At 34.7% G+C, this 25,569-nt stretch overlaps 1 protein-coding gene across 14 annotated transcripts in view; it reads left to right on the top strand.

Annotated features, from left to right (window-relative positions):
• LOC134529594 (kinesin-like protein KIF13A) overlaps nt 1-25,569 on the top strand; it is a 150,550-nt gene that overhangs the window by 42,737 nt on the left and 82,244 nt on the right. For 13 of the 14 annotated variants that reach the window (XM_063363859.1, XM_063363860.1, XM_063363858.1 and 10 more), the window contains exons 9-14: nt 360-380; nt 714-807; nt 3,092-3,240; nt 6,326-6,572; nt 8,680-8,823; nt 20,899-21,073. In XM_063363859.1, the coding sequence (XP_063219929.1) occupies nt 360-380; nt 714-807; nt 3,092-3,240; nt 6,326-6,572; nt 8,680-8,823; nt 20,899-21,073 (830 nt within the window). The remainder of the gene's footprint in view (nt 1-359; nt 381-713; nt 808-3,091; nt 3,241-6,325; nt 6,573-8,679; nt 8,824-20,898; nt 21,074-25,569) is intronic. The other variant, XM_063363850.1, reaches the window with a different exon arrangement.

Genomic DNA, 25,569 nt, shown 5'->3' with positions numbered 1-25,569 from the left:
TTTCAACAAGTGTTTTCTATCTAGATAATGCTTTAGAATCACGTGGTATTGTTTGTATTTATGAAATAATTCTTTAGAAGGTTGTGTATGTAATGTTGCTTAAAATTTTCTGGGGAATCCAAAATAAATAACAGGTTGTATCTTTCCTTAAAGTTAGTTGAGCTCATTAGTTGCCACCATATTAGCAAACAGGGGTGTTTATATGTCACACTAATGAAAAGTAATGTTTAAGTAAAATTATTTTGTAAACTAAGTTATTAATATTTCACATGATTGGTATGTAGAATTTAATGTTCAAAATATTATAGAGTATTTGAATTGTTTTTTTTTTTTTTTTTCATGTCCTTGATTGCATCCAGGGATCCGAAGGCTACAAAGAGGTAAGTAATACTACTAGTTAACCACTAACTAATGTTTGGAAAAGTTGTAACTGGGCTCTATTACAATTACTGTTGTAGAAATACCATTGATAAAAATATTAATTATTTATTTTCAAATGTACTTAATTACAATTACAAGTAAATTACCTTTACTCTTAATTCTGGATAAATTTTCAACTACGTCGTTTGCAGAATATTTTGTCTAGTTAAAGATGTTAAAAGTTTTTTTGTTTAGTAAAATAACATACATTTGTTGCTGTAATGCAACAGAATTTCACTGACATTATGTCAGTCTCTTTGCTATATTTTTATCATGAAGTCTTTCCTTTTTAGCAGACCAGTGTGGATCTACATGAAAAGTTGACAGAGAGTGAGAAGTTGATGCGTGAGATGTCTCAAACTTGGGAAGAAAAATTAGAAAAAACTGGTAAGTAAAAAATAATGTTGCTAATTGGTTAATAATACAGATATAATAATGGATATTTGTAACCCCACACCCTCTTTTTTCAGATTTATAATTTTTTAGATTTGACATGTCTTTCGAATGGTCCCAGATAAATTTGAATGTAATAGAAACTCCCTTTTTGTTACTCTTTCCTGCATTTTACAATATATTATTCTGGTATCTTGAACTTAATTAAGGAGTTTGACTTTATTTTACTGTATATTGTGTGCAGGGACCGGAAAGTTTCTTTTAAAAAGTAACTCGGTTACAGTTACAAATACTCCATTGGAAATGTAACCCTGTTACAACTACAAGTTACACTACTGAAAATAAACCAGTTACAGTTACAGTTCTGAGAAAAGTAACTGTAAGTTACTTTAACAGTTACTTTGTGAAAAACTAAAAATGTGATACATAATATTGTTATAGTTAAAAGCTAATAAAACATATTGTGTTTAGTAAAGATATATGTTTATTTAAACTGAAAATTTTTAAATAGGTCTTAAATTACATTGAGTAATTAGTTCACACTACAAAATTGTTCGTAGAACCACATAAGCACTTCACAATAAGGTTATTTTTATCACTCGACCGAACTTCAAAAAAAATTAGAATATGAAGGCCACGGCAACGAAAATTCTGGACTGCTTTCTCGGCTTCTCGCTTCATTAGATTCTGTCATTGCTTTTGCGCATGTGCACAGGTAGGTTAATTAATTAAACAGCACAGCAGTAAACCCGCATGTCGCAAATATTAAATAAATTACAATCAAAATACGAGCGCAGGCTAGCCAACAGCAGTTTTACAAGTACAAGCAATACCTTCGCAAATAATATGCTTGTCGGGATTTTCGTTCTGGGTTTGAAAAAATTAACAAATCGTTGTTCGTTCAATAAGAAATACATTAAAAAAAATGTAACGCAAGAAGTAACAACAATTATCGTTACTTTAAGGCAGAAAAATGTAATTCAGTTACAGTTACTGAAAACTTAATATATTGCGTTACCACGATCGTTACCATAAAAAGTAACTGTTACAAATAACGTCGTTATTAGTAGCGCGTTACTTCCAGTCCCTGATTGTGTGTACAAATTTTTAGGTATGCATGTATGCTATTTAGTTTTATTTAGTAAAGTAATAATGGCTTTGAAGCACACTTTGTACAGTTCTGATATTGTTACAGATTTATGGTTGGTAAGATACTTAGTTGTAAGTTATTTTGGAAAGATGTCACCCACTACTTCTGTGCGATAAAGCTTTGCATGTAAACGAGAATAACCATAAGTGTTATTCATCACAATCAATTCACATATGAGCCTTGGGCCAAGCTGTTAATATCCAGTGTAGTGGAGCTAGTCATAGCTAAAATACAGCATTTAATGGCTGAGCTAGCTGTCATTTACCTGCTTGGAGGTGGATGTGGTCATTCCCCACAAGTCTGACAGTGCAGATTGCTGCAGCTGGAACTGAACTTGTGAGCAAAAAGAGTGCACATGAAGGGTTGGGCACAAAAGACGGGTTGGCTTGCACCATCCTGATTTCAGGAAAATGGAATTCAGCTGCACTGTTGGATGATTGTGAAAGTCATCTTAGAATTTGTGCCTATCAGCCAAACACTTCTCTTGCCAGGCAGTCACTACTGCGCCACTCGGCAGCCAATACTTCCTCACAGGGCAGCCATTACTTCCCCACAGGGCAAGCAATACTTCCCCACAGGGCAAGCAATACTTCTCAACTGAGCAACCAATACTTTTCCACTGGGTAGCCAATACTTCTCAATTGAGGAACAAATACTTTCCCACAAGGCAGCCATTACTTCTCCACAGGGCAGCCATTACTTCTCTACAGGGCAGCAATACTTTTCCACAGGACAGCCAATAATTCTCCACAGGTCATCAAATATTTCTCCACTGGGCAGCCAATACATTTCTACAGGGCAGCCAATATTTTTCCACAGGGCACCCAACTGTATGAGAATTTTAGATGAAGTCCAGATGCCAGTGAAGTTGAGGAAATAAAAAAAAAAATTAAACAAGTGTCTTTAAGGCATATTCTGGTGTAAATGATATGATGAATGTGAAGCCATGGTAATATACATTTGTACAACTACATGGATTTTGTAAGAATTTTGCGTAAAGAGCTTTACAAACATTTTGTTTTAAAACATAGTGTCAGTGTAACTTCTTCCTTTAATGAACATGACATATCTTGATTAAATTCTATTTATTTTTGACAACATGAAATAATTTTTTCTGAAATGTTGCAGAACGTTTGCAGCAAGAAAGGCAGCAGGCATTGGAGAAGATGGGTATTAGTGTACAGGCTTCCGGCATTAAGGTCGAGAAGAACAAGTATTATTTAGTAAATCTGAATGCAGATCCGTCCCTTAATGAACTCTTAGTGTATTATCTTAAAGTAAGTACGTTTTAATTGGTAGTTAAATGTTAGTGGAATGTTACGTTAAACACTTTTGTTAGAAAATACTTATCCTTAGTCTTCTTATAACTCAAAATATCCTTCAATAACATGTTTGAAAATGTCTGTGTGAAGTAATGGTTATTTGGCCATGAAAATGCTGAATGTTGACATATCAAACTTAAGGTGTGGGTTCCAGCATAAAATCTGCCTCACTTCAACATGGCGGTGCTGTAAAATCACATTTGTAGTAAGAATTTTTTTTCAGTTGGGGTTTATTAGTAACACTGGCATTTTATGGTGAAACTAAACATACATTCACTTGTAGTAATAATGTAATAGGTTTGTTTGTTGTTTAAAGTTATAACATTTTGGAGATTACATGTGGGCCTAAGTAGTGCCGATGCAGAATAACAACTTCCCATCTATATATTTAAATTCTTTACCTGTGTTGCATGTCATGAAGCAAACATTAAAAACTTTGTATTTTGCATTGGGCTTAAATGCCAGTCATATCAGGCCTTTTCAGGCGGGTATGTCTACTTCAGCCATGCGTGTGATTTTACCTGAAAACCATGTTGAAAAGTTATCTACCATTTTATAGTTGTAGTATTGTAATTAATTGGTAATAAAAGTATTTTAAAATAAAAATTATTTTAACAGCATCCACCAGAAGAAGGAATTTGTGTTCAGTTATTAAGACAACCATAATCTTGGTAGGAACTATGGTCGTATTTAGTCAAACAAGCAGAAATCTTTTCCTACTTTATGCATGCGGATTTATGTTAACATTGTATTTGATACGGCCTTGAAACGAGCCAGTCACAAAGTGTTCTTGGCAGATTTAAAAGGTGTATATAACTATTTCAACAGCCCTTTTTTTTTTTTTTTTTGTTTTTTGTAGGTCATGTTCAAAGTGTCTGTCTGTACAATTATTTTATTTATTCAGACTCGTAAATAGTGGTTGTATTTATAATGAAATACCTCACCTATGCTTGTCCCCAACTAGCCTAAGATTTGCAATCCATGAATTATTTGTTGAAAATTGTACAAAACAAAAGCCATTATTTTTTACTTTGTGTATAAACATAAACTACACTGGTCAGAATAATTAGGGGATCCGACGTGCTGGACGAGCCAACGGTCTCTCCAGACTGAAATCCAATTGAGCACATCTGGGACAAATTTTTGGACTCTGTATTGCAGCTGGTCCAGCAAGCACCTCCCACAACTTGTGCAGAGCTGGTTAGTGCCCTTATGGCAGAGTAGAAACTCATTCCCCAAAAGCTCACCTTATTAGGTCTTTGCCACTCAGTACACCAATCCCTCACTCAGCACGACTAATGCGTTCCTAAAAATGTTTGTGTTATTCAAAGTCATATATTCTGAAGCATTACTCTCCAGAAATAGCAAAGCTAATTTACTTACCGTGTTTCAAAATGTGTAGGGAAATATTCTTTATGTAATATAAATGCGTAGAATAATACTCAATGATAAATATATCACACCATTTATCTTTATAAGCCTACCATCAAATACTTTGTATGATAAATACGACACCGCGTAAAGGAAGATAGGTGGTTATATACTTATTGTCAGTCGGCTGGTTGGCTTGTCCGCCTGGGCGTGACCTTCAACTCACATCGCGTATCTTTCCAAGAACTTTCCAAACCATCCTTTACTGGCAGTGAAGCCAATATTACTGTCAGGATATTTACATTTTAATTTTTAAAAAATAAATTGCTTATTGGCGTATCACGGCTTGGTTCACAATCCTGTCAGGCCTGTAATTTTTTTTCATTGCACCATTAATTTAACAACCTTTTTCATGTGAATCATCTGTTCATTCCTGTTCCGGTATCTAATGTCAAATATGTTCCCGTTAGTACAACCAACAGCATCAAACTTATTTAAACGTTTGATAGAGTCCTTTTTTGTACAATTGTGCACACAGTTGACTTGATTAAAACTAAAGCGCGACCAACTAAACATTCTGCACGCCGTTATACTTCTAGTTTTATCTCAAATACTTGAACACGATGCATTACGCTCTCACTTGGAAGCCATGATTCCAATATGATTCCAACTGCAGGTGCTTGCACACGTGCAGTTACTGACAGACGAATGGGCAGACGTTGCTTTGTATTTGTGCGTGTGAGTTCCCTGCCACTGGCTAGACAGAAGTTTGTGACAGCCTAGTATGTGGTCGGGCGACAACGGTACAGCCCGGCAGCATACACGTAGACGTAAAAACATTTGGTACTTTGCACTCAATAGCCGCAACTGAACTTGCCATAGCTGATGTTTCTACAACAGTTGATAGCTTAGTCAGACCTGCATGCGCATCTCTTCTCCCCTCGTATAGCTAACCTTATGCCACGGTGTTTACCGAGTTGGAGCAAACTTCATGGCGTCTTGCCCAAGTTTTTTTTTTGCTTGTGGCGGTTTCATGCCAACTAAAATTTATAGACGTGCTATTCAAGACTGGGGCAGTAAAATTACCTTGCACCAAATTAATTCGCACAATTTGAAGACTTGCTAAGTGAGAGATTGGTGTATAGGCTGTCGGGGAGACCACACACCATAATAGATGACTGTTGATGTAATCTTTGTGATTGTTTTGTGTGCTGTCCCACTGATGCCACATCCCATCTCATTTCAATAACGAGCATATCCTTCTCTATCTGTCAGAATATCATACTATAACTAGTTTCTCTAAAGGATCTGGTATTAATCCTCTGATTATTTTGTCTGATTCTCTTAATTATTTTGACAAGTGTATATTAAACCACTTTAAATCATCAGTTATTTTCCTGCTCTATCAGTAAGATAGAAGTCTTATCATGCTGGATGTGTTACTGAAAGCATTGTTAAAATTTTCATTAATCTTTGTGCATCCCTCAGTTTTTAAAGGCTTTGGTTGAGAAATGTTCGAACTAATCTGAATGCCCCGTAATGATGGTTTAGCAAATAAAACGTGATACATTTCCACAAATGGACTACGTATTATGATGGTTTTGTCATTCTGTTGATGTGAGACGACATATTCTGCCACTGAATTTTAATAATTGTGATGATTTTGCAGGAGCGAACATTGATTGGCAGTAGAGGTGCTACATCAGAACAAGATATCCAGTTGTCAGGATTAGGTATTCAACCAGAGCATTGCATCATCATGATTGAAGATGGAGGACTCATCATGGAACCACTTTCAAATGCTCGTTCATATGTCAATGGCCAGCCAGTTACAGAAAGAACACAGTTACATCATGGTGACAGAATACTTTGGGGAAACCATCATTTTTTTAGAGTTAACTGTCCTAAGTCAGCATGTAAGTATCTTATTTATAGTGATAAACCAGTATAAAATAGCTAATTATTATATCAATTTTCTTATTCAGTGATGCACTCAGTTTGAGACCATTATTAGTGGTTTGTTGTAATTTATAAAATGACTCATTTAACAATATTTGCTAAAGTTTGATCAAAAAGCTTCTGAAACACTGACCTCTGTAGCACAGCTGGGTGTACGCAGACTTTTGTTGTTTTATTGAGAGGGTTTCTGGGCTTAAGTCCTGGGTAAGGTAATGTCTAAATTAAAAAGTTATCTCAACTATTTGTAGCCATGTAACAAAAAATTAATAAATAATAAAATTCCTGTACAACTCGTTGACAAAATAATAAATTTTTGCGATAACGAGATGTTAAATATTCTTATCTGTGGTAAAAATTTTCCCCCTAATTTATACAACAAACATAATAATTTGACATTTTTTACAGTAAAACTTTGTATTTTCTTGCAACAGGTAACTGAACTTGAACTTTGCGCAGGTTGCTTTCTATATGATAAGCGTAGTTCTTTGGTTTCACTTTCCTTTGGCCACAATTAGAGGTCTGCAGGTAAAATGTATTGTTTTATTCATAACACTTCCAAACAAATGTCACTTTTCAATAAGAATTCCATTAGTTTTGCTGTTAGAAGCCCCTGAAAATGTACTTAACGCACAAATTTAGCTAAATCTACAATCTTAATCATCACTCTATGTTTATACTTTGTTTTATACAGCAATTAGATGTTGAAGATGCCCTTCCGTGGTATTATTTGTTTGGAAACACGTGACTAATGAAGTAAATTATAATTTTAACTTTAAAATAACTTATTTTCTTGCAACAAGCTATTAAAAATGGATTTCATCCTGACTGCTGACTAAAAGTATGGTTAAACTTATGTTTAAGCTTGGTTTGGATAGCTAGTAAGCTACAGCTTAAAGATGTCACATCAAGAATTTCTTTACAAAAAAAAAAAGAATTAAATTGCGTGTGAAATAAATAATTTTTTGTTGTAGATATTCAAAGATACGAAGATACATGGCACCACAATTTCCTGTTAATGTCGAACAGTGATGAACACTGTAGGTGTGAATTCCAGACAAAATGTTTTACATTTGTAGTTTATTTGCTATGTTAGAAATCTATGACATACAACAGGCCGTTCGAAAATGGTGTCTTTTCCAGGGATTCTGAAACTTAAATAGCGGAATAAATGTTTAAAGTGTTTCACACAGTTTAATTATGTAAAGTTAACCGCACTTAAAGAAAGCAGTGATAATGTAAATACGAGATTATGCTGTAAAGTGTTTGTAAAATAGTGGTACATAATTTTATGCTCGTTGCACATGGCAAATAATATTGAGTTATAAGAAAAACGTAGTTGAGTCTCGTTCTGTCAAGTACTAAAAACTCGACTGTCGAGTCCAACTTTACCTACTTCGACTCGGCTCGAGTTTTCGAGTTTCGGCCCATCTCTAGTTTTTTTGACACTCATTAAGTGTGTGCATTTGTGAGAAAACCTGCAGTTATATGTTTTTTCGTGTCTGCCTGAAATACACATTAAAATTATGTACTAAATCAAAGTGACAATAGTCATATTTTAGTGATTGAAAACTAAAATCTACAATTCACTTGGGAGCAGAGATCATAAGTAGGTTCAGCTGACATTAGCACACTTATGCATAACATGTAACACTGGTAAGACAGGAGATAATGAGCTAGACCCACAGGAAGAGTTATGTCCGCCCCAGGAGAAAGTGTATTTTATCTCTTAATTTAAATTTAAGTTACCTGCATTTGTTCACGTAAGCTGCAAATGTTAATTTATTTGATGAAATGGTTGTTTTACAAAATTATTTTCTCAATTTTTTTCCAGAAATTGTTTTTTAATGGCAATGCTCTTGTAAAGAGCATGATAGGCTTAATCACACCCCCATAATAACTCTAGTTTACGAGCACTGAGTCAGCCCACATGTTTTGGAGCCTACGTACTGTAACCTTGGAAATCCAAGCCTCAGTGCATAGCCATGTGATACAATACAGCCTGGAGTTCATAGTATAATAATTGGTTAGTCATAGCTGGTAGGAAATATTTGATTTTTTTTACAGGCGTGACTTCTGAACCACAGACTCCCGCACAGACGATAGACTACAATTTTGCAAGGGAAGAGTTGATGCTCAACGAGCTGAGCAATGACCCAATTCAGACGGCAATAGCCAAGCTCGAGAAGCAACATGAAGAGGATAAACAAGGTATGGTTGTTTTGACTATTTGTTTTCTTGGAAATATTTTTTTCTTGTGAATTTTAAAAACTTATCACCATCACATACACTTCTGTCTCTTGTTAAGTTATACTAGACTCCCAATTTTATGTATGCTTACAGTTCCACGGCTTACATTGGTAAAATTTCTACCTTCGTCAAATCGTAGGTGGCCCATTATGACCCACCTCCTTCCCCTTACTAAAGAAAAATATGGTTGTTTTACTTTTTGAACAATTTATATCCTGTATCATATGATTGTAATTGGTCTTAATAAATGAAATATCATTCAATATTAAATATTATTAATGCAAAGAAAAAAAAAACATCTGACACAACATGTCACCAGCCTACCACTGTACAGCCAGTCAGCCGCTCGATCGCCTCACCGCCCACCCTCCTCTACGCTGCGGCCAGTCTTGGATGCTTGAACTTGGTATGCTACCGTCTCTCTCCCGTAGCAAACATTAAAAAATATATACAGTAAAACCCTGTTAAGAAGTTTTTCAAGGGACTGGATGCTTAAAACTTCATAACAGGGAAAACTTCTTAAAAGGGAAAAGTAATTTCCAACATAAAAATCGATTTTACTCAAATGACATGTACTGTATTCTCACAAAAATACACTTACTATCATTGGCATTCTAGAATAACTGAATAACTAATTACATATTTTTATCAGTAAATTGAATTATTAAAACTGTATTTAATTTAATAAGCACATTAAAATTAGTATTATCAAAACACTAGCAAAAAAAAAGCAATAACTAACATTTATTGTTTTAAAAAATATACGCAATAATTCAAAGAAAGTAATAGTTGGCGGTATATGGTTTACTTTGTTTTCGTCACGTGACTTGAATTGGAAAATTGGTGTACTGATAGAACAGCCTCTAGTCCCTTAGAATGCAAGCAGGTGATTGGTCGTGTGGCGTGCGGCACAGGTTTCGAAGATCGTTGGCGTTTCTCATTCGTCAGTTAAGCCACGAATGGGGAAAATAGTCTGCAGGTGGAACAGCCTCTCAGTCCAAACAAACGCAGGCATATGATTTGTCGAAATACACACAAGTAACAGCGTGTGGCGTACGCGCAGGTTTTTCGACTGTCTTGTTCTGTTCAAATTAACTACCGTATTGGCCCGAATATAAAGCGACCTGCAGTTTCAGGAGGCTAAACAAATGTAAAAATAATTTTGGTAGAAATTAATTTGTGTTGATAAATCCTTTTTGCATTTATGTAGGGGCCTATACCGCATTTAACTTTCCATTTCACTTAAGCTACGTATTACTATTAAGTAGTGTGTTAAACGTAACAAAGCAAACAAAGAATGCAGCTTGCCGGAACAAAACAAGTGGCTAGCTGCCATGGTGAAGCATACGGCCATGAATAACTTCGGTGACGTGACCGCGAATATTTGTCCATATTACTCTCTGACAGAGAGTCTCTGTCCTATGAATTTTAAAGAATAATCTATGATAATTATGTTGTTTGAAAGGTTTTTACATAAATAAAGAGTGGATTACTGTGAAATTATTAAAATAGCTTTTGAAGCAACGTACAAAATTCCTGTAAATATGGCATCTTCCAATACGGTATTAAATGTTCGGAAATATTTAAATTTTTAAAATTAACTTTAAAAATTGTTCAAAAGCTTAAAGATAAATGTTATTATTTTATTTTTTTCCCACAAACGCTGAACGTTATATGCGGGAAGCATATATAAAGACAAACGTTATGAAAGGGAAATACAGTAGAACCCCTGTCATACACTTTTCAACGGAGGGCACAAAAATGGTGTATGATGCGGGAAAGTGTATGAAAAGGGAATGGCAAAAATAATTTTTTTTTTTCAATCTAGCATACAAGCCCAATGTCAGATTAAACTTAAATACATAATGTGTAAATAATTGCATTATATGAAAGATATGAATTCATAATTATATATACATATAATAAAACCACCAGAAATGTAAAATACAGTCCATAATCAAGTAATGCTGACATGAGAAACAGTGGCCTTACAAAATGTTATAAAGTCCTTTCTTGGAGGGCAGGAAAAGTCACCAAGCCTAAATTATAAATTAAAAAATTAGGCTATTGTAAAAAGAAAATCAGAAATGTATGCTTGTTTGTTTGTTTTTACAAACAACTTTATGCAACAGAACAATTTTCAATAATATTTTTAACTTGAGAAACGTAAAATACAAAACACTCCGATCGTAAGAAAACAATAACAAACGGGTATATTCAGTTCAAAGATTAATGAATGCACAAAATATGAAATCCGTGCCTTGGTAAAGCGCGTGCACCATTTTCATAATCATTGCTAGTTTGCGCCACTAGTCTCGCTTGGTGCTGGCCATAGATGCTACTAGCGAAGTGCACAGTCTTCCTGATACTATCAATATCTATGGTGGGATAAAGTTATTTTCTTACGTTTGCAAATGTAAACAATGAACGTTTTTCAAAATAAAAGCATTAAAACGTAATTTATCAGGAGGATTATAACAAAAAAAATTGTGAAATTTGGGCTTTTACGCTTCGTAAAAACGTATGAAACGGGAAATTAATGTTTTTATAAGTGTATGTTCCGGGAAAGTAAACCATTGTGAACATAGTACTTTCGGCGGGACCAAAATTAATCGGCGTATGACACGGGAAAATGTATGAAACGGGAACGTATCATCGAGGTTCTACTGTATTAACATAGGGATATATGGAAGTGGTCAAGGGAATAATTTTTTGAACTTAATAAACGGGAAAACGTGTTACGCGGGAACGTCTTAAGCGAGTTTTACTGTTCTTTACCTTACAGCATATCATGCCGTGTAATAATGCCAGCCTTTCATACACTTTTAATCCCTATGTATGCGAGAATAGTGACTTCTTCCAATTGTGAACACCTTGTTGATTGTTAATACATAATAACTTCTCAATTTTTTTTTTTATAAACATTTACATTTAGACATTTCTCACATAAAATAAACACGCAAACCATGTATTGGGCTGCCTTTCCCTGCTTTTTATTTTGTCACTACTGATGCTTTTCTCCTGCTCTCTTTTATTAATTCTGCTGTAGGATACTAGGACAGCCAGTATCCAATCTTTATGGGAGTGATAAAGGAGGGGTGAAAAGAGCAACAAAAATACTACTGATAAGACAAAACTTTCCCAGGGCTTGGTTGATAAGCGGGAAGAATTTCCTGCCTTGCATTTTGACAGCAGTTTCCCCTTATCAGCTCTATAAGTTAATCTTTAACAGCTCACCATTAAAAATGTTTACAAGTGCACATTGATTACCAGAATGGAGGGGAACAAGCACATAGTGGAGTGCACACCTATACTGTTTAATAAAAGTGATCATAGGCATTGTGGTTACAATAAACACTGCACAGTAATGACAAACACCTTCAATAAAACATACTGTACATTTTAGGATTATCATTTTACCATACAAAAATTTGTTGTGTAAACATATACATTAAACTAAAATAAACAATTTCAAGTAACACTGTTTTGAAGTTCCCAAGTAAAATTTTTCCAAGTGTCTTTGTTCATTTGAAGTAGTAGTCTGTGATGGAAGCCGGCTTTTTCTTGCCGGTTATTCATATTACATAATGCTGGAAGAACTCTTAATTGCCTAACAATTCTGGTGAGGTATTGTGATCATTATCTGCGAGGTTTTCCAGCACCTGCAATGCATTCAGACATGCTTTCATGGAGGGCTTTGGCCTCTGGTTCATCAGTTTCTTATCCCTCCTTCCTCCTGTAGAGTTCTCCTGTTTGTTGATGAAATCATCATCATTGCACTCACCCCAGACTGCCATCCCGTCGGAGACAGAAACCTACTCCTCGTATGTGCAACTTGGGTTGATCTTCTTCCATGTTGTTTTGTCACATGGTACAGTGAAGTGGAAGCATGCAGTGGATGAGCCAGGATCAGTGTGGTGAACGGGCCAGTGCCAGGCTGGGGGCCGTCCTTGTAATTTACTTCTTCAGGTTCGTCAACACCCTCTTCAGCTTCTGACATAACAATGGCTGTGAGGGCAAGTCCTTTGTGGACAATGAAATGGGCGTGACTAAAACAGTTATGAATGGTAACTGGTTCAATTTTGTCCCAATCAGCTCTTATTTATTGCATGGCCTTGAACACAACCCATTTCTACAGTGAGTGCCGCCCCAGATCCAAATCCATTATAAAGCAAACTGTGCACCTGTTGGTGAACTTTGCCTTCATTGTCCTGATGATGCCCTAATTCAAGGGCTGAAGGGCACTGGTGGTGTTTGGTGGGAAGAATACAAATTCAACTAAAGTCAGGTTCTCAATCTTTGGATGTGAGGGGCATTTGTCGATGAACAAGATTGATGCTGCAATTTTTACAGTGCTTGCTGGCGTCGAATCCTCAAACCCAACTAGTAAACATTGCTTACATCATCCAAGCCATTTTATTAAAATTGTATTGATAGGGTAAGGTTGTGCACACCTTACTACTTTGGCTTTCGACAACTACCTTCTTCAACTTCTGTATTTATTTAAAGCACTTTTTCGATCCAACCTTTTATTTAAAATCATTTTGGGAAATAAAATGTCCAAACTCATAGCAATAAAATGTAAATTGGCCGTCAATAAATCATGAGGCGAAACACAAGTTCAAAACCGTAAATAGTACATCTAATATAATACTATAATATATAATAGCATAGGTCTTCAACAAACAAAGCAATCAGTTTCAAATGCAATTCAAACTCGAAAGCCATAAATAACAGCCAAAATCAATTACTAAACTACTGCTATTGCAAAATACATCTGAACACCGAACAAAGACTAATAAAAGAGACAATTTTCTGTGTCAAACATTTTGCCAATGATACGGTTCGTAGCTATGTGCTGCACACGCTTGCGGTTGCTATGCGTCACGCGCAGGGAATTTTGGAATGTGTAAAATTAAATGTCTGATGCAATAATAACTTATACTGTATTTATTAACTGCAAATGGCTGCCGCGTGGGCCTTAAAATATATTCATTTTGTGGTATTCTAGCTTTTGCCGTACGTGTGAAAGTGGTGTGATGGGAAGGGGGCGACGAAGGATGTTGACAGTTTCTCGTATGAGGAAACGGAATGTTGGAATGTTAAGAGGGGGAGACAATAAGGTTTTTGTCTCTGGGAGGATAAGTTTTAGTCTTGAAGAATGTAAACCAAGAGAGGGAAGGGTAAGCCATACGACGTCATGCTGCCGCTGCCGCCAGTGTGTGCCAGCCTAGCCGGACGAGTTTTGCGTGCACCCACTTGTCGCAGAAGCTATCAACCCCAAATTTGTAAATGGAATGTCAGATTGTTTTTTCCGTATAGGAACATAATTGAGAGTATTAAAGCCCACACAAAATATATGCTTTGGGTTAAAAAAAAGCCTATTTTTAATAAGCTTTCCCTGTGTTTTTTTCTTATATTTATATTTGGTTTCAAAATTTCTAATCTTTCGGCAGTTCCTAAGAATGTATTTGTAAAATCGTTACCTATGTTAAATCTGGATTCTTAAAATTGGGGATCTCGTATATATCGTATTTTGAAGTTACTCAGATGGCTTGTCAAATACCTATTTTAAATATACAATTTATGTTTTAAAATCATATAAATGTAAAACATAATTATTTAAATCATAAATTAATATTTACACTTACATTAAATTGTGCTTATTAAAAAAATAATCTGATCGACCAAATAATTTGGTGGTTACAATCAAAAAATGTTTTGGTTTGCTTTTTATAGTTGTGTTGCAAAATTGATTTTTTTTGATTTCACAAAAAAAAGTTAACATTTTAAGTCAATAATAATTTGTGGTTACTTTTATTGGAGGTTGCTAAACATCAAATTGCATTGCGCTCAAATTTTACTTGTTTTAAAATTTATTTTATCTTGGAATTGTAGCTGTATTTTCTTGAATGTCTCCACTCAATTTCTTATAAATGTTATGTTTTATTTTCGTTCATGAGTAGTATCATGAGAAAAAAGGGTGATGCGTCTCCATTATAAAATCTATTCTATTCCTTTTACCTACTTCTCAAGTGCTAAACAAATGGATTTAATCCTTTAGTTTTTTCTTGAGTTGAACCTGTATATTGCACTATTTGTATATTTTACAGTTTCTGAAACATTACCACACATAGCCAATATAAAATTATCTGTGTAACATTTTTGTCTATGTTAGTGTACTTTTTTTCCCATTGTATATTGGTGTTACAGCATACTGGGAAACTAGAATGGCAATTTCACATTATTTTGAGATTTTCATAACTTTACGGCACACACACTTATGCTTAATGCTCTTATCAGAGTTTATAAACCAGCTACAGCCCCATCTGTATAGCAAAATTAAGATGTGTTACTTTTTAATAAATGTGTTTCATTCATAACTTTGTGACTACACAGATAAATTCAAGTAGAGTAATGTAGAGGGATATCGTTTTGCAGTTAATTCACCAAGTGTCTAAGCACTACAGCCTCATAGTTATTGAAACTCTGCTTTTATATATTTAAGGAATATCAAGGTTCTTCCTTCTTCAGTTTTTTTTTTTTACAAAACAAACTGATGGTGGTGGAGAGAAACTGCATAATATTCTGTCCTTTGGCTACCAGGTTTTATGTGCTTTACGGGAAGTGACGCTGCCAGCACTGCGGGAAAGAAGCCTGCAGCCCTCTACCACACAGCCATCGAGTCGCTGTGTGTAATGTGTGGAATGTGTGTGTGTTGTGGCTCCCGAATTATAGGATAATGAGACTTTCGAAGATATGGTTTTTCTAACAATGTTAAGGCTTGAATGACAATTTGTACTAAATTGTACTAACTTATTTGGAGATATCCCCATAGATATTTTAAATTTAGTCAGAGGCAAGAGTTTTCCAAGTTAATACAATTCACGACTCAGACCACGCACAGGACGTTGAGTTACGAATCTTGCAGTAATGAATAACTGCATGTACCTTAAATTGTTTTGGACCTGCTTTGGGCTTGGCCTTACAATTTGGAGGTCTAACCATGCTTCATACATCTGCTTGCTCTGGCGGTTTCAACTCTTCTAATTGACCAGGGTGATATGTTGTTATCCAGTTCCAACTAGGGCCAATCAAATTTTTTTTGCATTGATTTTTTTTGTTGATATTCAACTCTGTTTTGAAAACTGGTGGTGGTTATGTTGCAAACCTCAGGAACCTCTCCTTGAGGTGGCAGTTATATCAGCTTAAAGACGAGTCTGGCTTTTTCTTGGCAGGGCGACAGTTTTTTTTTTTTTTTTTTTTTGCCCTTCAACTGAAAACCAGGATTTTTGCAAATGGGAAACTTGGAGGATGTGGCTGTGACCGAGTGGGTTGCACTCTGCTAATGAATTAGGTTGCTGCTGCATCTTGGCATTTGGCCCCTCGTCCATTTCTAATAGCCTCAATATGGCAGAGATGTTAAATCAGGAACATTATTCATTTCAGCATTTTGACTAACATAATCTCATATGAAATTTTTTATGTTCATACTGCCATAGTTGAAGGATTGTAAAGAAAAAAATGTCCTTAAATTTTAAATTTTTATTTACCCTAATATTAAGTTTCAGTGAAAAGGTACTGTTGTCAACATTTTAATCAAAATTATTTATCCACATGACTGTGTTCTAGCTTCTATGGATAAAAACATTATTTCTAGTATTGTGTGCAAGCTTTACTATGGTGAAATATCACATCGGTGCAAATAATTAATATTTGAACATGTGTACTTCAACACCGTGGTCCTTCTGACGAACATTATCTGAAACTGCCTACAATGTTACCTTCAGCAGTAACTGTAAAACAATTTTTGTAGTATGAAAACTAAACATTCTTTCTTCATTGCTGTTAATGATGTCATGTCCTTTGCCAAGAGTTAAAAAATTTTACTCCCACAAAACTTTCATGTTACAAATTGGGTTGTTGGAACTTCCAAATATACTCCCATGGTTTAAAATAGTGGGAACTTTCACCATGAAGGTGGGCACTTGTGCAAATGATTGCTTTGCGAGACAAGAATTGTACATTAGCACTGAAGTAAGAGTGTGGATGGCACGGTCTTAATGCAAGTTATTTCACCATTTAGCACCGAAATGCAACTATGACAACATCAACTAACAATTTGACAAAACTTACTTTACTCAAATTACACAAAGTAATCTTTTACAATAGTAAATTTAATGAATATAATTTATAGGGACCCCAGAAAATGGTAAATAAAACTTGCTCATTTCGGTGTAAAAAAATGACAAAAGTGGTGCAAAAAAATGACAAAAGCGGTGCAAAAAACCGGTGTAAAAATTAGCAAGCTGTGCAAAAAATCGGTGTAAAAATAAGCAATCAGTAGAGACCCCAAAAAATTGTGAAAAAATTATGCCATTGGCGGTGTAAAAAAAAACCTCATAGCCTTACTGCTTCCTTATTTGCCTGGCCAATTTTTGGGACATAAGTTTCTCTAAGAGTGTTGGCTGATGATGGCAAATCCCCTGCACCTAAAATGTATATATAACTTACAATATACTTATAAATAGGTAGCATTTATAAGGTTATCGCTGAAAATATTAATGGGCTAATTTATTCAAAACAATTCTTAGCCAAACCTAACCTTTTCTAGATTAGGTACTGCTGGATTACAGAGTCAAACCATCAATCAATCAGTCAAAAATATATTGTGGTGTGCTCACCATTTCACAATGCAATCCATCCTATTTATGTGTTTGTTAATCTGAGGTACTTGCATATTTATTTGAAGTAAAGGTAAGTTAATCGATAATATTGTAGGTCTACATATTCTTATAAACTTTTCTTAGAAGGGGAAAACATTTCTAAATAAATAAGGCTAACCTTCAACATGGGTGTTACACCATTCCCTCATAGCTGGATGATCAGCTTTTTCCAAAGGAATGTTAACTTACAGCATCATATTAACAAAATCAGAAAAAAATTCTTGTTTTCTGCACTTTCAAGCTTGCTTTATTCACGTTGTCGCCTATCGAGATTTGTTTAGACACAGTAGAATGCTTGACAGAATAATTGTCTTTTTTGTTTTGTTTTGTGTGTGTCATTTGCCACATGCTTTTTGCACGTGTCTTTGCGTGTACAATCAACCCGCACGTTGCAGAACTTGCACATCATAATTTTGTCCCGCTGACCAAAAATATAAAATCATCCGATTTTATCTCTCTTTCGCAATCAAACAGTGTCGAAGTTTTCGGCATCTTAGCCACAAATTCAATTGTATCACAAAACTTACAAAATGTGGACGGTAGTTATAAACACTCATAGATATGTGTACGCAAAAATGACTGCCATCTTAGCTCGATGCGATTAAATTAGGTTAGAAAAATCGACACCAGTGCGCCTTGCGGCAGAAACGACCATTATTCAAAACACAAAAACTGTGGAGTCAATTTTGTTATGTTGGTAGTGCGCACATATCGATTGTTGACATTTGTGATGGCAATATTTACTGCTTGTATTCTCCGTTCACTCTTAGCTGAGTTCTGAAATAAACAAACACCGCCGTATCACTGCGCCGCGTCAGCAAGTGATAGGATGTGGCACGCCAAGCACTAGTTGCAACACACACACTTCAGTACAGTCGGTGCTAATAAAATAACGGAGACGTAATATAACAGGAAGCACCGTAGCACTTTGTTCAGCGTAGGTGGTTCATTTGCGAAGAAAAAACTATGCAATTTACGCCTAATAACCGTCTTCACAAAATCATCACAAGTTTTTATAACAGGATACTCAAGTTTCCTTTTCTTCCCGGAAGATGTTAATGTCCCGGTGTCCTGTAATTATTTCCTTGCACGAAGCACACTGCTCTTCGAAACACGCCTAAATTCCTCAGTTAAACTCGCGATATCGTTCACACGACAATCCGTATATTTGTCTGAAAATGTTTTAAAAACATTCAACACAATAGTTTTCTGTGCACTTTTCAAAGGCTTTCCCGTTCTGTGTTTTACAAAACTCGGTCCGACGTCAGCCATAACAAACCGTGCGCGCGCGAATCCGAAATGCAACTGTTGCGCCGGGCATCAACTGTACACTGTACAGTACCTTTTGTCTATGCCACCGTACACACGGCGTCTGCTAACATAATTGTAAGTACATACTTGCTGACACATTAAACTGTATTGGAAATTAATGATGAATCGCTATAATGCTATACATCAACAATTGTTATAAAAAGACAGTGTAAAAATACTTACAAATGGTACGTAACCAAGGGACTATTTCTTGCGCACGAATAATGTGCGCGGCGGCCGGCAGCCAATGAAAATGTTTGTTTATAAGAGGCTTTGTTTATTCCAAAACTCAGGTAAGAGTGAACGGAGAATAAACAGAGTAATAAAAATACGTGGATTTTAGTAACGTGTCAAAACGAAGATAATATCACGGCACTAGTCTTTCAGTCTATGTTTATTTCACGCCTATGTTTATGATGGCGTAAATAAATAGAACTTACGACATAAGGACATTATTTTGTGCGAAAATTCGTGAATTTCGCGACTATGTCAAAATCAAAGGAAAGTCGCAAAATTCGTTCAAAGTATCAAATTTTCGCGTTATTTCGTGAATTTCGCGCTTCACCATTTTTCGGGGTCTCTAATAATTTATTTAGCATGAAGTTTGTACCCAAAAGTATGGCAAAATTATTTGTAAAAATTTAAATTAAATTTTGTTTGATCTTGCATCTCTTATTAGTAACGCTTTTTACATTGATGACATTGGCACATTTTCCCAACACACAAAAAATCTTGCAGATTTATTTGAACTATTTGTTGAATAAATACTATTTTCATGAATAAAGACAATGTACATAAATCAAAAAAACACCAAAATGTCCAGTTATAAAAATATAATTGGCCCTAAAAATAAAACCATAAAATCTTGTCCGTAGTTATAATTAATTATTATGAATTTGGTTGTTGAAAAGTTTGACTTTGGTATGAACCAAATTATTATTTTTTTAAATAATATGCTGTAACATGTTTTGGTGGTAACATATATTACTAAAATAATAATAAAATTTTCAACAGTATCTTTGGTATATTTTCAGATGTTTCTTGTGGAGAGAGAGTTAAAGCCCATTAAATTAACTGTAATTTGGGGGTGCTTTCCATTCATCATTAACTCTTGCTCACAATCTTGGCTAGTGCAATTGGGCACATTTGTCTAATAGTACACTAATATGGTTCTCTTATTTTGCAATGCATTTAAACAGTGTATATTGGTAGTAAGATATTTTTGGTGTAATTTGAGCTTAAAAAATGCTTTAAAAGAAGCACACTAAAGAAATTGTTAAAATAGTTATTTAAGTGAAAAATCAAACCCTATTAAAACCACAACATTGAAAATACTAATTTAGCTTGTTGAAAAGTGCTTTTTCTTTTGCATATTTTCAACATAAATTTTAATTTGCTATTAAGTGTGGCCATAGATGCTTTCATTGTAGTTCATTATTTTTTAGGTTTGTGTGTCACTAATTGTGTGGTTTGATGTTCAATTCATGTTTTGATAGATAGTTTTCATAATACAATATGCAATCACTTATCACATGTGTGCAGTTGTTGTCTGCTTTTAAGACAACTAGCAAATTACCTGCAAAAAATCCTTAAGGCAGCCAATTTTTGCTTGTTTTAATGCACTCAAATTTTGGACATGACAGTCTTTTATATTATTAAACTATATGTATAGATGCAGCCAGAAATTTAGTATTTAGCCGATACAAGTTTGTACATATCCACAGCAATGAGAAATTTTTCGCTCCCTTTTTTGAAATTCTTATAGTGCATTTGAAATTACATTTTATTGATACTGTTTTTAAAACTATAGCCTAGAAGAATTTTGAACAAGAGCTGTTTAAAATATTTTTGTCTTTTATCTTTGGCAATTAAAGTTTTTTTGATAAATGAGTTGTGAAATGTTTTGATTAACAAAAATGTGTGTGTGTCGATTCTTAATGTTAAAATGTCAATGTTTGTTTCAAGGTGTGTTTAATACGAATGTTATGTGCATTTTTAGTTGCATTGGAGAAACAGCGCCAAGAATATGAGCGACAATTTCAGCAGTTGCGTAATATACTTTCACCATCGACACCGTACTCTCCATATGTGCCATTTGACCCCTTCAGGATTGGCAAAATTACACCCTGTACTCCAACCACTCAGATGAGGGTGGAGAGATGGGCACAGGAAAGGTATGATTGTAGAAACTATTTAAACTGTGTTGAAATATATGACTACATTTAATATATTTCTATTAGACTTTTAAGTGTGTATTGTTTAAAGGAGATAGCATAATATTGATGAATGCCAACGCTTAGTTTTATCACACGGTCCACAACAGGATAGTCAAATAAATTCTGTAATATTTAACTAAATAGATAAAAAAAATACTTAAGGAATAAAAAATCTCACTTCCTGCCCCCCCCTCCCCCCAATCATCTGGCTAACTCCACTCCACCCCTCTGGTCCTGGCTAGCTGGAAGGTACATACTAGCTGTGACTTGCTTTCAGATATGTATAGTTAAAAAACAAAGTTCTAGCAAGTGTTCTACATGTATAAATATGTACTTATTATTTAGGTACCAAAATTCAAAATACGTATGGAAAAAAAATGTTGTTACAATATAGTAAGAAATTAAGAGGCCACTCCAGTGTTTCAGGGGCACTACGCAACCCGTGTTAACCTCATAAGATTCAATGCTATTTTCATTTTGCTTATAACTAATTAACTAATATAGATTTCTAAATGATACTTGCTTGATATGTAAGACAACGATGCTCTTATCAAAGCCCCTTTCTTCAAAAACGTGCATAAATTATGGTTTTATACTAATCTTTACTAATATGCATAAGTGTATTGTCTAGGTTTGAACCATAATTTATGCACGTTATTGAAGAAAGGGGCTTTGATAAGAGCATCGTTGTCTTACATATCAAGCAAGCATCATTTCGAAATCTATATTAGTTAATAAGTTATAAGCAAAATGAAAATAGCATTGAATCTTGTGAGGTTAACGCGGGTTGCGTAGTGCCCCTGAAACACTGGAGTGGCCTCTTAAGGTAAATTATTTTCTCTTGTTGAAAAAATACAATACATAATTTTCAAGGCTAAGAACATTTTGTTGCATTTAATTTTTTTGCCATTGACTACATTAAGAAACACACTAAACAATTGTGTACTTTTTGGCTGTTTGTAAAGGAACAACACCTATATTTGGTCACCAGTTTGACTCGGCTGTTGCGTTGTAGGTGTTGTGTGCTTAATGATGTTGCATTCCTTCTCATTTGTTATACAAATGTAATGCCTAATTCCAGACTCATTTTGTATAATTTAAGTTAGCAGGAATGAAGCCATGTGTAGTGTGAAGTTGTAGTGCAGAAATCGGTGGAATTTGTACATATACTTTCACATTTACATGTCAACATATCAAGTTATATTTTTCATTTGATTTATTATTATAGCTGTGTCTCATTAGATACTGTGCGTGTTAAACACTGTCAGCTTGATCTATTTTCAGTAATTGCTTATTATTGAAAGAATTCATGTGTTTGATAGTTGTATTTTTATGGTATTCATTCCATTGAGAACATCCACACTGTGTTTTGTATGAAGTAAATATAGAGGGTATATTTTTTAACTCTTTCTATATTGTTTCCTTATGAGTGACAGGTGTTAACATGAGAATGTGCTTCCAAGAGCTTCGCTTACTTTCTGCATTAGTTCATAAACTCTCTCCCATTCTTGTTCCTAAACTATCAGTTAAATTCTAAGCAGTCAGATGTTTAAAAAAAGTTCCTCCCTTCCTCCCTTTGCCCCTTCCCTTGCTTGCTGCTTACCATCATCGTCGGGCAGTCACCCACCTACTCTCACAAGTTCCTAGTCTGCACTGTATAATGCTGGGAAGATAACGGCTCAAACAACTCTGGCGACTGCTCTGGCACAAAGGCACTGCTACACTCTGATAAACAGTTAGGTAAAAGAATACGTGCGAAAGTATATCAGCAAATATCTTTAAGCAAACCTAAATCCAGATCTATGTGTACTTTAGTTGTGTTAAGTGTTCTAATAGTAGAGTTCTAGGTCCTCTACAAAAAAATTACTGACAGATTTTTCTCTCTCTTCTGAAATGTCTCCACTAATCACGGATGTGAAAACGTACCCATATGTTCATGGGTAGAGATGGTGATTTATAGCATTTAAAATAATAACATTTAGCATTTTGAATTTGAAATTTAGCATTTTGTAGCATTTTTAAAAACAAGATTTAGCCAATTCTCTCATTTTACATTAGTGAAGAAAAGTATATTTTTATAAAGCATTAAATAATACACATATTAATTATTAACAACCACAGAAATAAAGATCTAACACAACTACAAAGATAGCCTATCTTGGCAGGTTTCCAAACAACTTTTTAGCACTTATGAGTGCAATAAATTGAATACTTAAAATTACAATAAATATTTTTTAGCTGTGTTCATGGCCATAGTTGATGTAGAGTGCACAAATAATGTTATTGAAACTCGTTTTTTTTCAATTTTTGCCTTCTTTTGGTTTTCGATCATGCCAGAAACTGTTGCTGGCCGTTTTACAGACTTTTTTTTCCATCCAATTTCTGGGTGAATCTTTTTTTTACAGCCTGACGTCCCTCATATTTAATGTGCTTTTCAAGTACATCTTTTTTTTCCACTCCAGACGGCGATTACATAAATTGCACATTAAAATATTTGTATCATTTTCGTAGAACTGTTCATTTTTGTATTCATTTATGCGATCGCAAATGGAAATTACGTTTCGTCCCATTTTTACCACGAGAAATAACAGTAACCAAGACATTCACGAGTATGCACGTATTTGTAAACACACCACCTTCCACAGACTACACATGAACGCAGCTTTCATGTGAAACACAGACAGAAAATGGGCGCGGGGAAGCAGAGATGTCGCAATATGGTGGCCTTAAAAAATACTCTGCAAGATGACGAACACTCTTCCAGCTAGTTGTTCTTTGCTTTGTTTACAATCGGGAGGCACGGATGGACATTTTTCATTCAATATTTAAGACCAATAGTTTTGTGAATGACGTGACAATAAGATACTTGTGCTGAATACGCCATAAAATGATGGTTTCTTTTGATACTGAACTGAAACAAAATACAATCGGTTAATAAATTGTGTAGAGTGAAGACGAATCTAGGCTTTTTACCTTGATTTCACATTTATCTCGGAATAGTCTAGATTTCGCATTTTATAGCGGAAAAAATATAATTTATCATATTTTCGCATCTATTTCGCGAAAACGAAAAATCACCATCCCTATTCATGGGTAATGCAGGTGCTGGTAAAAGGCTTACTCTTTGCAGAAATGAACACCCATGCTGGCCACCATGTGCTTTTTATAGAAACTAACGGTCTGGCAACCATCAGGCTTAGAAACCAGAAGAGTCCGAGTTGTGTGGAATTTGTTGATATCAGTTACATATTTCGTGATGTAGTCTGTCTGTAAACATGGGAGCGCCGAGATTTGTAAATAATTGGAGAAGGGAAAGATGGCCACCACCACCACCTTCATCTCACGGCTGTGACGTCAATCTCTGGCTCGCCACAATGATAACTCCATCTCCGAAGGTAGACAGGTCACACTCTGGCACAGGACTAGGCTTGATGAAGAATAAGTGACATTTCTACTAGCCACTAGCTTTGAAACTAGGGATGGGCATGTCGATTCTTCGGTGCTTCAATTCCACTGATTTTACTTGGAATCAGAACCTTTGATTATACCTAGAATAGTATCATATTTTGAATGTAGGTTGTAAGAACTGTCAGTAATTTGGGTGTAAAATAGATTCACATAAATTGATTCTTGCCATAGTTGTGTATTTTCCAGCCAATAAACTGACAATGTTTACACCACTTGCCTAGCACTAATATACAAGAAACGCGTAAATTGTTTTAAAGTTAGATCACAACCGCAATCACCAATATTTATCCGTAACACTGTACCAACCAAAGTTAGATATCTGTACTTGAGTGGAAAACATTGTAAACTAATTTTAATATAACAGCTTTATTTCAAAAACACAACATTAATGTATTTTTTCTCTCCACTTGTTAAAATAATATCGTTCACGTTGAATGTCGACGAGCAATCATGACACCATGTTGAAGTAAATAATTTAATGAAGGCTGGCCAACCGTGTTTCTCATAAACATTTTATTTTTTTATTTTTATTATTCTTTCATATCCTAAAGCTAATTTTGCATTATATTTTTGATACTTTTATGTAAATATTTTTTGCTTTAAAGAAGTTAGTTAAAAATTGGATTTACATATATATATATATATATATATATATATATATGTCAATAAATTGAAAAGACAAAGATTAAGTTTTGTGCATAACATGTTGCTTCTCGTATGTAAACAAATATTTGTATAAAATGCACTGTCTTCATGTTTGTGTTGATGTTTCATTTGCTGTTACCATGATAGCTTGCATTGTTGTTAAATCTATTTTGAATTTTAATCACGATAAACAGAAATTATCTAATTATCCGTTTGTGTTTTAGTTTCAATGTAAATGTTCACATATTTAAATCAATTGAAACTCAACAATAGGACTGTTATGTAAGTTCATGGCAGGAGAGAGGAAAGGAGTAGTCTAGATCCCGATACCATAACAATAT

The sequence above is a fragment of the Bacillus rossius genome, chromosome 2 (assembly GCF_032445375.1).
Source record: "Bacillus rossius redtenbacheri isolate Brsri chromosome 2, Brsri_v3, whole genome shotgun sequence".
NCBI lineage: Eukaryota > Metazoa > Arthropoda > Insecta > Phasmatodea > Bacillidae > Bacillus > Bacillus rossius.
This window is presented reverse-complemented; position numbering and strand designations above follow the sequence as displayed.